The sequence below is a fragment of the Anopheles stephensi genome, chromosome 3, assembly GCF_013141755.1.
Source record: "Anopheles stephensi strain Indian chromosome 3, UCI_ANSTEP_V1.0, whole genome shotgun sequence".
NCBI lineage: Eukaryota > Metazoa > Arthropoda > Insecta > Diptera > Culicidae > Anopheles > Anopheles stephensi.
This window is the reverse complement of record NC_050203.1, coordinates 32,052,144-32,071,250: the sequence shown is the minus strand read 5'-3', so window position 1 is coordinate 32,071,250 and position 19,107 is coordinate 32,052,144. Positions and strand designations below refer to the sequence as shown.

The 19,107-nt window shown below is 49.1% G+C and overlaps 3 protein-coding genes across 8 annotated transcripts in view; all 3 read right to left on the bottom strand.

Moving 5' to 3' along the window:
- Window positions 1-195: 195 nt before the first annotated feature.
- Window positions 196-3,320, bottom strand: LOC118509529 (vitamin K-dependent gamma-carboxylase). The gene is made up of 3 exons (XM_036050249.1): window positions 2,652-3,320; window positions 1,959-2,581; window positions 196-1,894 (listed from the first exon to the last, which is right to left on the bottom strand). Exons 2-3 carry the CDS (start codon window positions 2,531-2,533, stop codon window positions 364-366), a joined length of 2,106 nt encoding a protein of 701 aa, XP_035906142.1. The 5' UTR covers window positions 2,534-2,581; window positions 2,652-3,320; the 3' UTR covers window positions 196-363.
- A 127-nt stretch (window positions 3,321-3,447) lies between these two features.
- Window positions 3,448-8,094, bottom strand: LOC118509530 (protein enabled). Its single transcript, XM_036050250.1, has 3 exons — window positions 6,309-8,094; window positions 5,136-6,245; window positions 3,448-5,064 (listed from the first exon to the last, which is right to left on the bottom strand). The coding sequence occupies exons 1-3, from the start codon at window positions 6,443-6,445 to the stop codon at window positions 4,827-4,829; spliced, it is 1,485 nt and encodes a 494-aa protein (XP_035906143.1). The 5' UTR covers window positions 6,446-8,094; the 3' UTR covers window positions 3,448-4,826.
- Window positions 8,095-9,795: 1,701 nt separating this feature from the next.
- Window positions 9,796-19,107, bottom strand: part of LOC118509523 (putative glutamate synthase [NADPH]) — a 31,497-nt gene continuing 22,185 nt past the window's right edge. For 5 of the 6 annotated variants that reach the window (XM_036050229.1, XM_036050233.1, XM_036050231.1 and 2 more), the window contains 5 exons: window positions 17,903-18,210; window positions 16,156-17,823; window positions 13,731-16,094; window positions 13,397-13,656; window positions 9,796-13,320 (listed from right to left, as the gene is read on the bottom strand). In XM_036050229.1, coding sequence (XP_035906122.1) covers window positions 13,079-13,320; window positions 13,397-13,656; window positions 13,731-16,094; window positions 16,156-17,823; window positions 17,903-18,210 — 4,842 coding nt within the window. In that variant the 3' untranslated portion in view covers window positions 9,796-13,078. Of the gene's footprint in view, window positions 13,321-13,396; window positions 13,657-13,730; window positions 16,095-16,151; window positions 17,824-17,902; window positions 18,211-19,107 lie in introns of those variants that run through there. The other variant, XM_036050234.1, reaches the window with a different exon arrangement.

The window sequence follows — 19,107 nt, the reverse complement described above, 5'->3', positions numbered from 1 at the left end:
CAAGTAGCATTTTTTTTAAATGTTTACTAGCGCGGTGAGAAAATTACGTTTCGTGGAAATGTTGTGCACAAAATGTTGGTTAAATTGATTTGCAGCTCCTAAACACACGAAATGTAGGCATTAAAGCATGATATAAAATTGGTTCTGACTCTGAATTCACATGTTTTAGAGAGAGAGAGAGAGAAGCACACATCATCCAGTTGTAAATTACACGTGTAAGTTTTATTTTAACGAGGAACAGAACGCGCAGTATGGCATAATTTGCAAAACAAAATCACATCGTTATCTCGTCTCCATGGTTTTCACAACACCTATATAGCACGCGGGATTTGTCCCCTAATTTCTCGATCAGTACGCGTAGTTTTATCCATCCGCAACGAGTTCCTTCAGGCGTCTTGGCATGGGGACACCGTACACCTCGTACAGCAACGAATTGCCTACATGCTGCAGGAAGCGTACAAAGTTTTCCCATCGATGTAGAAACTCGTCAACGAGCGGTAGCATTGCCGGGTGCGATTTCACTTCCGATCCATTCCTGATGGCCTCCTGCTCCTTGGTACGGTTTACGTACGTGTACATGTAGCAGGATGGTTCGCCGCCAATCGTTTCAATGGCGTGAAAAGCTCCCGCCGGCAGTGAAGCACTTTGTCCAGTGTGCAGTATCTCCGAACTTTTCGCGACATCTTCATCCGGCGATGCTTCGTATCGAACCGTGCCCTGCAGCACGGTCAGTGAGACGTTGTACAGATCTTCTCCCACGTAGTTGCGCAATGTCAGCCCAGGAAAGTCGGCAATGAACAGTACATCCGAGTGGTTGCTCCAGCTGAGCACTTCATCCGTTTGTCGACGTATCAGCGTGTCGCGCAATCCGCTGAACTGTTGCAGCAGTGGGAGTACCCATTGGACCGGTTCGAATGGTGACCAAGGGGCACGCAGAATGTCCACGTTGGGATCGAATATACGCTGCTGAAATCGTCCATTCATACTGCACCAAATGTCGAAGTAGATGGACACATTCGAAGTTGCTGGCGCATCGATTGCCGAAGCCGGCCGTTGTGGGGTCGGTAGTTTTGAAGCTTCCTGCTGGATGTTTCGTTCGATGCAGCGTGCAAACTGAACGGCCATATCGGCATGCTTCGTCCAGCGATCATTATCGACAAACGCGAATGGTTCAACGTAGTGCGTCCGTTCCGGGTCGTGACGATCCACCACCCGGATACCGATCATAATTGTGTCCCAAGCGTGTACCATCATGTCCCAGGAGTAGCCGTACAACCCGTTGGTCCAATTATTGTATCCTTTCGTAAGGAAGTGCGAGTAGGGCAAGAAGCATTGCAGTGAACAGTACGCCAACATGGCCATCATGGTCCACTTCCGGTTGCGCTTTTTCCTCTTTACGCTTTTCTCTTCCCGCAGCCAGTTATCCTGCTCGTTATGATCATTGCTTGAAGGTTCTTCCGAGCCGTTGGAAAAAGGCAGAAGTCTCCTTGGCCAACTGAAACTGTAATACAGTGGGAGTTGCGACAGACACACCCAGGGAAACATACCGATATGGAACAGCCTAGAATTCATCAGATGAAATGCGCACGCGAACAGGGTGGCCAGTTTGCGCGTTGGACCATAGACCAGGAAAAACACAACCGTCGTATCGAAGATGCATCCAAACCAATGCACAATCAGCAGATCGGTGAGCATCGGTCCGAGCAGGGCACGGAACGGAGCAAACACCCAGTGATAGCTGAGGTTGGTCATCGCGTACCCGGACAACCATTCGCGGCAGAGCTTCTTCAAACCGGCCACAAAGTATAGCACGAAGAACTGAAACTTGAGAATGAAGTAGTTCCAGAAGGGGACGGTTTGATCTTCGGGTGGGTTTTGCCAAGCATCAATCGACCTGCAATTCGAATGGAGCACAATTCACCAGAAGTCCTTATTTCCCTTTCTTCTTTCTCTCTTACCAGCATCGGTGCGCATCGGTAAACAGGAAGATTGTCCCCAATAGTCCGTACAAATAGCTGTGATTGTTCCAGGCACTTTTATCCAGCAGAAACACGTACCAGTACGTCCCGGTGAAGATGGCAACTGAGATGCGGAACCGATAGCCAACCATAATGCCAACAGCACCGAGCCACATCAAGCCGTAAACGAGACCCATTTTCGGTAGCGTTGGTGGTTCCATCGAATGGATGAGCGGGAAGCGGCAGTCTCGGGGTTCTCCCCAGCGTAGATCTAAATCGCCACCACCCCGCTCTTCCGGGATGTCGATAAGCATGGCCAGTCCGAACAGAGCGCGTGCCACACCGAGAGCAGCACCATCGACGGGACGGTACATACACCGATGCACAAACCCGTCGAAGGAGGAAACACACCGTGCGTCATGTCCTGTGGCGTTGCTAAGGAACGAATTGACGCTGCCAAAAGCACTGACGCCTGCCGGGTTACCATCAGCTGGCGGTTGCTTGGATGATTTTGGCGAGTTTGTTTGTATTTCATTCGAAGAAATACCCGTAGCTGCTGCGTCCGTTGTTGTCATTTGGGATTGGTTGTTGGTTGCTGATGGCAACTACATCTCCCCGTGTACCTAGAATCAAGGGAAGTAAAATTGGTGCTAGCTCTAGATACATTGAACATAGTTTAAGAAGCACACTTACTTGTAGTTTGGGGTTACGGAAGTTTTACGGGAAACAACTAACTCTTAAAAGTTCACGTGCACCAGTGAAGGCAACAGAGCATCCTTGCCGCTCCTTTTATATTCTTCTCGGTGCATCAGCATTCGGGCGGTCGGCAGGATGCTGGGACATGCGCACTAAGTCCTTTCATGTTATATACAATTCCTCCTTAGCATTAACGGTTTAAATGTTATTGAATGTTAAGCGTTAATTGATTTATCTTATCCTTAAGGATGTTCGTCACATGTCCATACAAATCATCCTGAAGGTCAGTTCTTATTTTCGATCACTATTGAAACAACCACAAAAACCAGGCATCCACAGTGGCGGGTTTAATAGTCGTCATCCAAGTTACCTCGATGTCCGAAGGACCTCGTCTTCAGAAGAGTATGCTCGAAGAAGGGGTCTTACTAATTCTTCTTTCTTGGCCTAATGATCTATTAGGTCATGCCTACCACTTCTGGCTTGCTAGACTTATTGATACCGCATAGTTGGATAGTCAGTCCTCACTATGGCGGAACAGCCCAGATGGGATTTGAACACCGGTCCTGTCCGTGACTACCAAAAGTCTTCGCTTTCGTGTTTCTCGCAGTACAAGGTGCCTCAAAAGCATCTTAGAGTCAATCCTGTCAATTTCAATTTGGCATCGGTCAAACATTTACAGTTTGACAAAAAATATAAAGAAATAATAAATAATCAAAAAAGGACTATGATTTCGGGATTATAACTCTTCATATAACTATCTGAAGTTTCAACTTTGTTATAAGAGACTGGCTGATTTTTTTAAACTAAAATTCTATTTATAGATCTTCTATTGGTGGCCACCAGTTACACTAAAGGCAAACAACGGTCATGAATTACCGGCGGCATGTTACCCCCGTACCAAACCTGCGTAACGTATACCCATCTCGACGCAACAGAAGATAGATTTTATAACTTCCTTCTCCAAACAGCCACTATCAGCCGGGCGGTCCCGGGCACCACAGGTAATTGATGTTTATTATCTTCCATGTTTGCTCTCGGTTCACCTGTTGCACACATTTCGTTCCTCTAATAAGCTCACCTACATCGCCGTGTGAGGTCGCTGTGGCACTATTGCCACAGTAACAACCTTGCTGATTGGCACGAAAACAGTAATAACCGCAACACATTACTATCCTTTCGCCCAGTGCTCTACGGGCAGGACTTCCTAGACATCTCCTGGGGTGGGGGAAATCCGCATTTCGGAAGAGCGTGCACAAGATTACGTCCGCCTTGTGGATTGAATAACCTCACGCCCGTGCAGGCAACAAAGCGCACAACCACGTAGGAAGGGGGGAGAGATGCGTCATCGTGGTGTCGAACGGTGTGGTACGCCCAAAAAGAGTTGACCGAGACCGGGCTGCCGGAGCTAAGATGAGGTCGATGAAAGTAAACAACGAAGCCGTTGTGTCCTCCTCCGCAGGTGAGTTATTTTTTCTCTTTCATTTTGCTCCAATCGACACCATTGGGAGGACTCCCGAAATGGTAGCTTGAACGTTTGTTGCGAAAGTGCCAATCGCCAGGGTCGAATGCTTGGCTGCGAGCGTTGAGATGTCTGGCAAGTGGTTTATGAAATTATTGTAATTTAACGGCCAGTCCATTTTCGTATATGATAATTTTTAATTTACATTTATTTGTTCAACTTTTTTTTTAATCATATTTAAACCTTTCAAAACTGGTTAACTAGCGGTTAAAAGCACCATCGTCGTTAATCGATTGCATAAACGTGTGTGAAGAACGTGTGGAATAGATCGGGGAGATCTTCACGCCACTCGTGTGTTACTGCGTTTAAATTGAAACCACGTGTGATAACGAAGCAACACACTTTCCCACACAGACACACACACACACAACAGTGCTACCGATTCATGTACCGATCACTTTCCCACACATCACACAGTAGGCTACGGCTCATTAGTTACACTAGATGTGTAGGCAACACACTCTTTTCTACCGGTATTTTCCGGGGGGAGGGTATGTACAACAAATGGAAGGGACACGTGTATATGCTGCGAGTGCCACACGCACAATAAATAATGTTGCGTTTGTTGGGGAGTCATAATATTGCCCCATCTCCAACCCCACATTGGCACATCATCGAAGTCATCGTCGTCTCAGTACAGAATTGTTACGCGTCTATCCGTACTGCTGCTGCTGCTGCTGCTGTTGCTGTGGATACTGGCCCTGGTCACCGTTGTTAAAGAAGCGGAAAAATCCACCTCGATGATTGTTCAGGTAGTACAGGATCTGCATTTCATCCTTGGGACATTTGGGATAGTACGCGTCACAGCTGTTTGCTCCGATTCCGTAACCCAGCAGAGCTGCTCGCGAAAACTTTAACCACGGTGAACTGTCCGGAACAGCGCTGAGAATGCTGGAAGGTATAAAGCACATTTTTATCTCTGCACTAGGGGAAACAATGTCCGTACGTCCAATTGTACTTACGTTGACAGGAGACCTCGGTTCACGTAACTGCTAAAGCCCTGCCCACTGGAGCTGCGTGACATCATGCAGATCAGCTTCGGGACACACTGAAGCTCGTCGTTTTCCGATATGTTGTCCAGTGCCTGTCGAAGTTGCCCTCCGACACCACCGAATCCGGTGCCACCCGGTACCGGCGGACTCGCATAAGCACTTCCGGGTCTTGCCGGGGCCGGTGGGAAGGATCCGAACGTACCGGGGGCAAAGTTAAAGATGCTCTGCAGGAACCCGAGAATACTCTGCGCGTTGGGCGGTTGGGCCAACCCGGTGGACCCGGCGAACGGTTGGGCTTGTGGAGGATAGAACCCTTGCTGGTAAGGATTGCCGTACGCTGCATCTGACGCATACGACCCCGGGTATTGGTACTGATAGGGATTGTAGGGGCCAGCTCCTGCAGCAGGTACTTGCGGCTGTTGCTGCTGAGCGTTATAGTAGCTACTGCCAGGGTATTGCTGTCCTATGCTGAATGGGTACTGCTGCTTTTGTAGCTCGGGATAGTTTAGCACGGAACTATCGTACTGTCCACCCTGCACTGGACGCGCTCCGTTCGGCGTCAGATAGTTACCCTGCAACGGGGACGAATAACGCTGTGGATCGGATCCGTACGCAGCATACGGAGAAAATTGTTCCGGGCCCTGTTCGCCTGCATTGTAGACCTTGTCGTTCGCCCCATACTTGTACTTGTTCTTCCTTCGCTTTGGTTTCTGCTGATTGTCTGCGGGTGGTAGGGGTGGTGGGGGAGTGATCGTGTCCCCTCCACTGCCCGCAAACTGGATCGAAGCACCGACCGTATAGAACTGATCACCTTCACGATCGCGGTGAGCAAACGGTGATCCAGCCGGGGACGCGCCGCTAGCTACGGATCCTGTCCCGAAGAAGTTACTCTGTGCGCCGCCGTTAAACGGTGCGGTATCGGGAGTATCCGAGAACCGGACCCTACCGGAACGCTTCACCTGTGAGGCTGGGCTGAAGGGTGTGTACATGGGAGTAAACTGATCCGAGGAAGGTGGTGGATCTCTCGCACTCGCTGCAGGCTCCCGGAACACGAACTGATCCATCCCATCGGTGGCGAATCTAAGCGCGGGAACACTTTCGTTAGATCACATACCACTGCTTACTCCGCCACCATTAACTTACCCCGTATCCTTCCGATAGCTGATGGCGCACGCACGATCGGTTACGATCAGCAGCAACACGGCACACTGAACCGATGCACCGACCAAAAAAACTCTCATCCCGCTGCCTTCTCGTCGTTTGACCGCACTAACCCACATTCGTGCAACACGTTCGTGACCGGATGCCAATGGGCTGTTGACTGCACCGTTCCCGAACAGCGACTGTGCGACTGTGCTGGAGCCAATTCCGGTACGTCCGCGGTGTGGTAATAGACTGGCGCCCCGGCAAACGTCGCTTTTTCCCCTACCAGCGATGACTTCACCGACGGCGTGGGTTCTCCACCACCACACGGTGGCGGGCGCGAGTGTTGCGCCGCTAGTCGTCGCATTTCACTTTTCACTTTTGCAATCTCGAACCAAAGTTGTTCGCGTTTTCGGGTACACGCGAGAGATCTTGAAACCCCCACCTTCATCGTGGCCCACCAGCAGATGAGGTTTGTTTTTGTTATGTTGCTTTGCGGCTTTCTCGTCCGGAAGCGCTGGCGGAAGGGTTGCTCCTTCGAGGAGGCAGCATTTTAGCTTTATTTATGCAATAGCCCGTACGCTAACAGTCGGAGATCGGGTTATTATCTCGATCCTCGCGATATGGGTGAGGGTAGACCTTACCGAAGTGCACGGAACCCACATTCAGATTGGTCTTGTAAACCGGTAAAAAGCGCGCCTTCATACATGAACGGTTCTGCTGGTGGAGAAGTGATAAGTTGTGGTGATGTGCACTGTTGTATGCATTATTTTAAACATTAAATATGTAAACAGTATACTTAAGCTCCTGATATTTGGGTTGGGTTTTTAAAGCGCTCCTTTGTGTCATTCGCATGACATGTCTTACTTTTTGTGAGGTCACGGTGCGCTTTTGGAAATCGGAGACCTTCCGGGTATGGAGGACAAGAATAATACAAGCTTTGAGCTCAGATTTCATTCTAAGGGAAGTTTCTCTTCATCTTAGTCTGAGGAGATTGAGGAGAAGCCTGAGTCACCTCACCTGAGCCTGGCGAGTCTTTTTCCCTACACAATAATAGGATCATCGAGCATACAAATCTCGTAAGGCTAGTTTTTGTAGCATCTCTTCCATTGTTTTTCCACACATTTCTCACTTCTTGGCCTAAGCCTGCCATTTCTGTCTTACTAGACTTGATGATACCGCAGAGTTGGATAATCAGTCCTCTCTTTGAGGGAACGGTCCGGATGGGATTTTAACCCTGGTCCTGCCGTATGAAGACCGTTGTCGTCTCTACCACCGGGCCTGCTCGGCACCAATCTCTGGAACGCGGGTAAGAGGGATTTGTTGGCTATGGTCAGGCTTTTGGTCTCAAAGGCGGCATATGTGAGTAATAGGGCTAAAAATCTATACAGTCTCAGCCAAGTATTTTGAGTAAAGAAGTTTCCTCAAGCTGTAGTTTGACCGGTGTTTTCGGTTCTGACTTTTGAACCCAGATAGGTGAAAAGCTGGACAACTTTAACGGTGCGATCACCTATCTCTACACCACCCAAGCTGCTATATACAAGATGTCTGCCTCATCTGCGTATGTCAGGATCAGTATTGACTCATAGAAGATGGTCCCCGAACGATATAGATAACCAGAAATTGACATAAAAAAGCTAAAGCTGCTTCTCCTCTCCAGTTCCAATCACTTTTCCATCACTACACAGCAATGCGTGAAGGTACGCGATGTTGTGCAATTGCAGAACATACCGTTTGAAACGTAGGGTTAAAAGCTGGCGGCTGGTTAGCGATCAGCTGTTCGAGCAGTGAAAGTGAAACAAAAATTAACTCCCCTATCACGCGGTAAAAGGGACCGGACAAAACACTACTGCATTGCACGTGCTCGGAAGCAAAACACAGGCCCCTCTTCTCGAGATGTTGTTGAATCGTAAGGGAGTTTTAGGCAGGAAGTTGGTTTAATGATTATTGTCTTGTCTCGTTTGATTGATGATCGGCTATCATTATCATAGCAATTTTTTCCCTTTTGCCTAGCCCACACACGGAAGGTACGGGCTTCTTGTCCCTGAAACAAATTTCACTTAACTGCCCGCCCTCTGCACCACGACAACAATTTTGCTATCGTTTACACTTCTAATTTTGCGGTGTTTGTCCCGGAAAAATAAACGAAAACAAAACTTATCACAAGCAAGCCGGCGTATCCCACAGTTCCAAGTTCGCTTTTTCTTAAGCGCTATGTTGACCCACCATCTTTCTGGCCTTTTTTACTTTCTTCCACGCGCGTTACACTTACCCTTATCCGTGGCGCGCGATCTTGCGGTTCGATGCGCTTTCGTTTTCTTTTCATTGCCAGCCGCTCGCTAGCTGCTGAGTACTGAGCATCCATTTCTCCTCTATTAGCAATCACATACCGCTTGTTCATCTAGTAGCAGTAGCAGCAGTCCTCAGTACAGCCATCTTTAACCGAAATCCCAATGAATATGCGCATTGGCAAACGATCGGCGAAGCAATGCCGCATCAGCCCGCGGTGCGTAACGGCAAAGGTGATGGGAAGAAAATGGCAGCGCGATAGAGTTGTTTAAATTGTAAATCTCAATCACCGCGCGTAGGTAGGTAAGCGCTTGCTGAACTCATATGTTCAACCCACCATCCGACACGATTTGGTATTTTGGAAAACCAGGTGAAACCAGCATAAGAGTGCTGCACGGTTCGATGAACGATGTCTTCGAAATCCGTGTTCCAAGATTCATCAACCAAAATGGCCGTTTATTAGTTGCGGTAGGTTGCAAAAATGGCAAAAATGGCACCCACTTTTCCGGCAATTCTGCTTCACAGCGAAATTGAACTTGAAATAGAGAGTGAACGGCAAATAACGATCATCACCATCATCGTAGTAGGCAGACGTTTTTCTCTGATTCCTCACACGATTCTTAACCTTCATCCGGGTTATTCTGGAACAGTTTACCGAACGCATCCCGTACTCCAGCCGACCCTCGGTGGGTGCAATTCGGGAAAAGATTTCATCCACGCTGTTCACCTTGGGTTGTTAACCACGCACGCAGTTCGATTTTGTCAACGGTTCTCACGTGTTGTGCGTCCATGCACCGGAGAAAGCATTTTAGAGCGTATCCAGCGAATCCACATCCTTCAGATGGTTGGCAAACAAGGTTAAAAAGAGCGTAACGTTTTGCGGAACCACACAGGACTCACTGAGCCTGGTATCCAGGTTCTCCTCGGTCGGGCCGCAACCCAAGGTTGCGGTTAATAAGGTTAAACAGTTCGCGTAACTCGTTTACCTGATGCTCTATTTCAGTTCACTTAACACGTTGGAAGTTCCACGGCGGGATTGGTGGGTTTTAGAGCGATTCGAGGCGGACTCTTCCATGGCAGTATGTATTTTAGGGCTAGCCTACTGCGAGACACTAGAAAAGGATTGTTTTCCTGAGAGTGAAGTTGACAGCCCCCTCGGGGGTTCGATAGCAACAAGAGATCAACGACTACTGCGGGGTTCCAGTTTTCAATGTCTACATTTATTGAACGGGATTGTAAGATACGGTACAGCTGCGTGTATATAGATATACCTTTATATGTATATAAATGTTTGCAATGCAACATACGCTCAGGCATGCCCAATTTGCTATATCTAAGTTGAGTGTCTTTCCTTGCCAAACCAGCAGTTTTCAAAGCGTCACACAGTTTTAGAACAATTTAACAACTCGATATTATGCGTTTTGCTTCGTAATCTAAGAGAATAAATATGTGTTTTCTGATCGATAATCGATTTTGCATGAGCATCATGTTTGTCTAAAACAAGCAGCCTGAACGGGGGGGGGGGGGGGGGGGGGGGGTTACCAGGGCACCACGTGCACAGTAGAAGAATGCAACAATTTTGTTTTCCGCTTTTCACTTAAATTGGTGAGCGGGATCAGTTGATCAAATTTGTTTCTAGGCGTTTACATCAGAGTTTGCAACACATCGTTGTCATCGCTGTATAGGTGATAAGCATTAACCAGAGCTGTATAAGCATTCAATACGTTTTAGCATTCGTGTGTTGTACATCATAAGCGCAGTTGTAACTGTGCCTTTTTCGCAACAAATACTAACAACGATGTAAATTGTATAATATATATATAATTAGTATAACCATACGCTTTTTCTCTCTCCTCACTGCACAACATTCCTTTGCCATGTGTGATTGTTTTCACATCTTGTTTTCCATGGTTTAACTTGTTCGACGCGGGTTTTCCCCTTTTCTTTTCAACAATCATAAGTTTTGTTTTGTGTGTTTTATGTATGAGTTTTAAATGTTTCTTGGTTGTGTTGTATGATTTAAAATACGTGTGAGTAGATTTTTCTTCCAAGTTCGGGCAAACACACACACACACGAACCGTTGGAATTGAATTGGAATTTTGATTTTTGTTTCATGCTTTTTCCTTTAAATATTGCATATGTTTTAATTGATTTATGCTGCAATTTGTAAATAGACACATCGTCGGATTAATGGGTTCTCACGTGACTGTGGTTGGGTGGTGGTTGTATAAGTTCTGTCTTTCCAGTGAAGGAACGTGAACGATTGTGGACATCTAGCTGCGGGTATCTAGTTTGGTTTGCAATGTATAGTTTTATAATAATGCTCGGAACATTTCATTTCTTCATAGTCGGTTATAACGCTTCTATAATAATTTCGTTTTGCCATTCACTTTAGACAGCCCCAGTCGGCGCACTAATAACTCACTGTAATTCAATCTTATACTTTTCCACGCTAATTATTGTCATAACACGCCCGCGACGGGGTAAGTTCCGCACGACAGATCCCTTTGGGATTCAGCCCTTCGGCTTGTAACACCTGTGAAGCTTCTTCGCGCCTTGCTCGACTGTGCGTTCCATCGCTCCTGTGGTTCGCCTATAGTGGCAAAGTAACTCACAAACATTTACACTGGAAGATTCGCATTCCTGTATGATTGGATAACGATTTTTGTGTTTTCTTCTTGACTCTTGTGCGATACAATTCGTTAGATTGCTGAAACGAAATGTCGCTAAATGGAGTAGTGATTACAGTTCACACGGACGTGACGAGTACTCTACATAATGTGTCGTCTAATTGACTTCGAAAAGGCCGGATACATATACATATACGGCCGGCCACGCCGGGCGAATCTCCTTGGGGATCCGAATGTTTTAGGATTTGCGAGCATTCGCAATAAAATTGATATAGTGGTAAATGTCCGGTACATGAGCGACCGGAACCGGGTGGTACCTGGGTTGCTGCAAGATACATTATAGATTGAGGTAAGTTTAACGTTGCGTTTTTGTTCTGTCGAAGCCCTTTTCCTTGCTCGCGCGTGTGCGTGTTGTGATAAAGGGGCGTAAACTGTGATAAAAATAAAAACCAAATAGAAAAAAGAACATATACATATTATATTTTCTAGACTAGCGTTCTTCCTCGAACAAAAAAAAAAAAATCTTCGAAAAAAGAAAAGCAAAAACCAACAAAAAAACATTAACATTCTCTCTAATATTCTGATATTATTTTATAGCGCAACACTAAGCGCAACCTACAATAACACAGATCTCGGATGGTACGAAAACGGCACTCGGGATGGGGGATGATACGGCACGCGGCACTTCTTTTGCTTTTACTTTACGCTAAAACACAGTTTAGCTTTTAACAGAATTCACACTACACGCTGCTCTACCCTCGCGCTACGCCAGTCTCTCCCTCTTACAGGTTAAAAGTAAAACACAGCTAAGAAATCCTAACCATTGGTCTCCTGATGGTAAAACGGAGGGACATCAAGCGCCTTTTCTTAATACCCACACGGCTATACTTTCTTGCATTGCGGGTGGCCCTACACACGACAGCTACGCTTGCCGCGGCGCGACTAGGCTTTATCGCCTTTAGACCCGTCGCCGTCGAGCAGCAGTAGCTGCAGGATTTCTGACATGGCTGGAATCGATTTCATGCTACTGATTATGTGTTACCATATTTACCTATTCCTTTAAAATGCACTCTTTACTGCCCTGCACAATCATCGCATCGACAAAGGACGGTGACTGGGGTGAATTATTGAATAGAAAAGAAAGCCACGACGACGTGAACGCACGGTGGTTAGCAGAAACAATTAAACAGTGTAGCAATTGAAGTCTGTATGAGTGTGTGTGTGTGGTTGTGTATAAGCACAGGAATGACGAAATAATCAGCTAGTAATGCAATGTGCTTCTCTCCAACCACGTTCGTTTTGCAAATTCACCTCTGAATAATGCAGCCGGTTTTGTGTTGCCACCGTCCCTTATTCCGATCAAGATTTAACAAACTTTTTCCCTGTCCAAAAGAAAAGCAAAAACAGTCTGCATATTATTTGTTTGCTCACTGTGTCTCTCTCTCTCTCTACTACTACAATTGCAGCAGTGAAAGATACCTGGTACCTTAACTAATTTCATTAACATAAAAGTTGTTCATCTGTTCCTTGTTTACTGTACTATTGCATACCATTGTGCGTGATATCATACTTATTTTAAAACATATATGTGTTTGAATGTGTGCTTGGCTTCTCCTAACATTGTTTGCCACTGTGGCAAAAGCCATCGGGGCGAGCGAAACAAGGTAGCACAACGGTAGCAAGTAAGAAATAAGCTTACTCTCGTATCGTAATAAATATGCCACAACACATCCTTCCTTCGCTGTGGCTGTGATTCCGATAATAATTAACGAAAAAAAAGGGGACCCTTTTTCTCCACCACTCAAATCACACAAAAGTGACCCGAGTACTTTACGGAGACGACACACCATTTAGGCGTTAACAGCAATCGGAGATCGGGTGGTATCGATGACACCACCGGGCCCGGGCAGTGCACTCGGTTTGCCCATCAGATAGGTGTCGATCTGTCTGGCCGCCTGCCGTCCTTCCGAAATGGCCCACACGACGAGCGATTGTCCCCGGCGACAGTCACCGGCAGCAAACACCTTCGGATTGGCCGTTCCGTACATGCCGATCGTGGTCTTAATATTGCCTCGGCCATCCAAATCCAAATCTGCAAAACGGAAGCAACGACAATAAATTATTACTTGCTCTTTCATGAGAAGTGGAGTGGAGTGTCTTGTACGTACTCATTTCGGTTGGAGCTTGCTTCTCCGGACCCAGGAAGCCCATTGCCAGCAGGATCAAGTCAGCCGGGTAGTATTTCTCCGATCCGGGCACCTCCTTCATGCTCCACTGGCCGGCAGGTGTTTTCGTCCATTCGACCTGCACCGTGTTGACGCCCTTGATATTTCCGTTGCCATCGCTAACAAACTCCTTCGTCGTCGTAGAATACTGGCGAGGATCCTTGCCCCATTTCACACGTACTTCCTCGTGACCGTAGTCGACACTGCAAAAAAAGATGGTACATTGTTCAGACCGGTCGTTTGGAAACAACCCTCCAACTCCGAAACAAATACATACCGGAAAATGCGAGGCCACTGTGGCCACGGGTTGTCCTGGGCACGCTTCTCCGACGGAATGGGTAGAATCTCGAACGTCGTGATGGATTTAGCTCCCTGGCGCAACGAGGTGGCAATGCAATCACAACCCGTATCACCGCCCCCGATCACGATCACATCCTTGCCCTCGGCCGAAATCCATTCCGGGCGTGCACCGTTCAGCTTCTTCTGGCTCGCCTCTAGAAATTCCATTGCGAAGTGAATGCCCTTCAGATCGCGGTTCGGCAGGTTCAGGTCACGCGGCCAGGTAGCGCCGGTCGTAAACAGTACCGCGTCGTACTCCTGCTCCAGCTGCGAACCCATCACATCCCGCCCGATGTGCACGTTGCAGCGGAACTCGATCCCTTCCGCAACCATCAGATCGAGCCGGCGCTGTACGACCTCCTTCGACAGCTTCATCGTGGGAATGCCGTACTGCAGCAGCCCACCGGGACGATCGTTACGCTCAAACACCGTCACCTGGTGGCCCGCCTTGTTCAGCTGCTGTGCAGCGGCCAAACCGGCCGGACCCGAGCCAACCACCGCGACCCGTTTGCCTGTGCGCACGCGCGGCACCTGCGGCGTTATCCAGCCCTGCTCGAACGCATGGTCGATGATCGCACATTCGATGTTTTTGATCGTGACGGCTGGTTCGGAGATACCGAGCACACAGGCACCCTCGCACGGAGCCGGACAGACGCGGCCAGTAAACTCGGGGAAATTGTTCGTCTGCAGCAGCTGGTTGATGGCCTCGCGCCAGTTTCCATTGAACACGAGATCGTTCCACTTGGGAATGATGTTTCCGAGCGGGCAGCCGTGCGAGTTCGACTGGCAGAATGGCACACCGCACTCCATGCAACGGGCCGCCTGCACCTTGAGGTTCGAGCGAACTTGCGGGAAATTGAACACCTCCTTCCAGTCCTGCTGACGCTCGGCCGCGTTGCGGTACACCGACGTTTCACGCTTGTACTTGATGAAGCCGCGCGTCTTGTCCAACACTTGGTCGAGCTTCTTCTTCGCCAGCTGTCCATCCTGGACCGATTCCTCAATGTCCTTCACCTGCGGTTCCTTCGGGTGTCCGTTGGTGGTAACTGCCTTCGCTACCGCCTTCTCCTTCAGTGCACTCAGTGCCTTCTGGTACTCGTACGGGAATACCTTCACAAACTGTTGGCACGGTTCGGGCCACTTGGAAAGCAGCTCCTTCGCCACCTCCGACCCCGTCTCGTTAACGAACTCCTGCAGCAAATCCTTCACCGTTTGGCGGTCTTCGTCCAGCTCCAGTCCTAGCAGCTCCACCGTGCCCGGATTCACCTTCGACCGGAAGGTTCCGTCGGTGTCGAGCACGTACGCGATGCCACCGGACATACCGGCGGCAAAGTTGCGACCGGTAAGACCCAAAATAACTACCATCCCACCGGTCATGTACTCGCACCCGTGATCACCGACACCCTCCACTACAGCCGTTACGCCGGAGTTGCGCACACAGAAGCGTTCAGCCGCAATACCACGGAAGAATGCGCGTCCCGAGGTAGCACCGTACAGACACACATTGCCCACGATCACGTTCAGGTGCGATTCGAACGTAGTGCCTTCCGGTGGACGGATTACGATGGTGCCGCCGGACAGGCTTTTACCGACGTAATCGTTGGCATCGCCCTGCAGGGTCATCTTGACGCCTTTCACCAGGAACGCGCCGAAGCTCTGTCCAGCCGACCCGGTCAGGTTGATGGTGATCGAGCGTCCCTCCGGTAGACCCGCGTCGCCGTAACGCCGAGCGATCTCATAGCTCAGGGTGCTCGAGAACGCACGCTCCTCGTTGTTGATGCGCATGTCGATCGTCTTGTGCGGTTCGGTGCCCTCAATAACACCCATCGCACGCTTAATCAGCTCGTTGTCGGCACGCTTCTCCAGCACAAAGTCTTGACGCAGCGAACCGCCCACGATGTTCGTGCCGGGACGCAAATCCAGCGCACTCTTCAGCAGCATCTGCAGATCGAGCAGTGATGCTTTGTGCGATACCGTTTCGCGTACCTTCAGCAGATCGGTACGACCGATCAGCTCCTGGAAACGGCGCAACCCTAACGCAGCCATAATCTCGCGAATCTCTTCCGCAAGCATGAAGAAGTAATTGATCACGTGCTCCGGTTTTCCAGCAAACTTCGCTCGCAGCACGGGATCTTGCGTTGCAATACCGACCGGACAAGTGTTCAGGTGACACTTGCGCATCATCGTGCATCCCATCACGATCAAGGGTGCAGTGCTGAAGCCGAACTCATCGGCACCGAGCAATGCTGCCACGACGACGTCGAAGCCCGTACGCAGCTGTCCATCAGCCTGGACGACCACTCTGTGAATGCAATAAGGAGAATTTAGATGAAAAAGAAGAGATTTACAATTTAGCTCCTTACCTTGACCGCAGATCGTTAAGCACAAGCACCTGGTGCGTTTCAGCGATTCCCAGCTCCCAGGGCAAACCGGCCGATTTAATGCCGGTCCAGCTGCTAGCACCAGTACCCCCGTCATGGCCAGAGATAACAATGTGCTCCGCTTTGCCCTTCGCCACGCCCGAGGCAACCACGCCAACTCCCACCTCCGACACGAGCTTCACACTAATGCGCGCCTTGGGGTTGGCACACTTCAGATCGTAAATCAGCTCGGCCAAATCCTCGATCGAGTAAATGTCGTGATGCGGTGGAGGTGAAATCAAACCCACACCCGGCACCGAATGGCGCGTGTCGGCAATGTCCTGGGACACCTTGTACCCGGGCAACTCTCCGCCCTCACCCGGCTTGGCGCCCTGCGCCATCTTAATCTGCAAATCATCAGCATTGGCAACATACGCCGCCGTTACACCGAACCGGCCCGAAGCGACCTGCTTAATGGCCGAACGACGGTTGTGCTGCGGGTCCTGGTTCATGTAACGATCCGCATTCTCACCACCCTCGCCCGTGTTGCTCTTGCCGCCGATGCGATTCATCGAGATGGCCAGCGTCTGGTGAGCTTCGAGCGAAATGCTGCCAAAGCTCATTGCGCCTGTAGCGAAACGTTTCACAATCTCGCTCGCGGGTTCAACCTCCGACAGCTCGACACGTGGACGACCCTTTACAAACTCCAACTGGCCACGAAGCGTGCACAGCTGCACACTGCGCATGGTCGTGTCGCGGAAGGTCGCGTACGCACCCTTGCTCTCGTTCACAGCCGCTTCCTGCAGGGCCGCGATCGCGCCCGGCTCATTGATGTGACCTTCACCGCCGGCACGCCAGTGGAACTGACCGGGATTGCGCAGAATTTTCGCATCGGCATGGTTGGTACCGTGCACCAGCTCGTGACGCTCGATGCCTTCGCGGGCCAACACCTCCAGCGTAACACCGCCAATGCGCGATTGCGTTCCACGGAAGCACAAATCGATCACATCCGCACCCATGCCGACCGCTTCGAAAATCTGCGCACCCTTGTACGATTGCAGCGTGGAGATACCCATTTTGGCCATCACCTTCAGTATTCCGGTTTCGACGGCCGTGGCATACGCACGGTAAATCGCATCGTCGGTCAGTGCCGGGTCCAGTACGCACTCGTCACGTAGCGCACCGGCCATCTCGAACACCAGATAGGGACAGATAGCGTCGGCACCGTAACCGAGCAGTACGCAGACGTGGTGCACTTCGCGCGCTTCGCCCGTCTCCACGATCAGGCCAACCTTCATGCGCTGGCGCGTCTCGATGAGATGATGATGGACCGCGCCGAGTGCGAGCAGGGACGAGATCGGGACCCGTTCGGCACTCGCATTACGATCCGACAGCACCAGCAGCTGGTAGCCGTTCTGGGCAGCCGCATACGCCTCGGCACAGACGCGTCGCAACCCGCCTATGTAACCCGGTGGACCCTCGTTCGCTGGGAATGTAATATCGAGAACCTTAGTTTTCCATCCGCGATGCTGGTTCCGTTTCAGAACTTCAGCATCTGGAATGCTTAGGATCGGATTATCCAACCAGATGCGATGTACCTGCGAGGGTGAGGCCACCAGTAGGTTTGCCTCCGGCCCGACCGGGCACTGTAGCGACATGATGATTTTTTCACTGAAAAGAGTAGAAGATGCCAAAAGGTCACACACACACACACACACATGTACTCATTCTATTGCGACAGATGACTTACCGGAATGGATCAATCGGTGGGTTGGTGACTTGTGCAAACAGCTGCTTGAAATATTCGTACGGCAACGGTTGGAATGCCGACAGACAGGCCAGCGGCGCATCGTTACCCATGGAGCCCAACGCTTCCTTCTTGTTCTTGATCATCGGCAGCAACAGCATGTGGATCGTTTCCGTCGTGTAGCCGTACAGCTGCAGGCGTGGATCCAGAATGCCCTTCTTTGCTGCAAGCTGATCGTTGTCACCGTTGGCAATCGTTTGAACCGTGCCGTTGGAGAGTGCGGCTGCTTCACGAATCTCATCCATGGTAATCTGTTTTAAAAGGGTGATTTAAAGCATCGTTACAAATCGAAGTACAGACTGAAAGGCGAGAGATGAAAGAATGTAATACAACAAAAGCATCACACACTAAACACGGCAGGAATTAGAAAAACCTAGAAAAAGTAGTATTCAAAAACAAAGGTTTAATCAGTAGTACACACACGTTTTACACACAAATCTAGCACTTATATTTACTAAAAACTGTGTCCAGCCATTGCTATGGGATTTTTCACAAGAGCACATATACAAACAATTATTATCAACAACAACAAGTAGCAAAACTAATTAAACAAACGCAAATACAACATACACATTTACAAAGAAAAGGGATTGGCTTTAATGATTAGTCATGACATTCAATCATATTTGCTGTGTACAAATCAAAGCTCAAATGCGTTATTAGTTGGCGGTACGAAGATCAAGTGGTAGAAGTGATTCTGGCAGACATAGAAGAACCAAGAGGTTGTATTTCCACAGAAAACAACCAATGGAGAATCGAAACAATCCTGGTCGCTTAAAGTAAGGTACCAACAGACAGGTTTACCCTTACTTTACTCAAATCGTATCAGATTCGATAAACGGTCCTGCTGTGTAAAATTGCGACCAGTAGATCAAAGGTATTGCTAAAACAGTATTGTAAACCTGTAAAGTGAAAGCTGGGCTTTGACATCAAGTAACCAACAATGGTTGTACAGGTTTGTAATAGGCTCAAGTTAGGATTTAAGGTCTTACAAGGACATACGAAGTTCGAAGTGCCTTTCGGAGTTGGAGGCCTTCAGGAACAGGCCTGGGAAATCATTGTCTAAAGAGAATCGTTCTGATGCAGACGGCTAACCATCTCTAAATTAGACAACAGTAGGCAATTTGGCTAAGGAATAGGCCCACAAG

What these genes read in the sequence shown, in the direction of transcription:
- LOC118509529 (XM_036050249.1), bottom strand. Translation starts at nt 2,533, where the DNA reads ATGACAACAACGGACGCAGCAGCTACGGGTATTTCTTCGAATGAAATA. An exon ending in ACCGATGCGCACCGATGCTG is followed by an intron (nt 1,895 to 1,958) that starts GTAAGAGAGAAA and finishes TTCGAATTGCAG; the next exon opens with GTCGATTGATGCTTGGCAAA.
- LOC118509530 (XM_036050250.1), bottom strand. Translation starts at nt 6,445, where the DNA reads ATGTGGGTTAGTGCGGTCAAACGACGAGAAGGCAGCGGGATGAGAGTT. An exon ending in AGCTATCGGAAGGATACGGG is followed by an intron (nt 6,246 to 6,308) that starts GTAAGTTAATGG and finishes TCCCGCGCTTAG; the next exon opens with ATTCGCCACCGATGGGATGG. An exon ending in AACCGAGGTCTCCTGTCAAC is followed by an intron (nt 5,065 to 5,135) that starts GTAAGTACAATT and finishes TATACCTTCCAG; the next exon opens with CATTCTCAGCGCTGTTCCGG.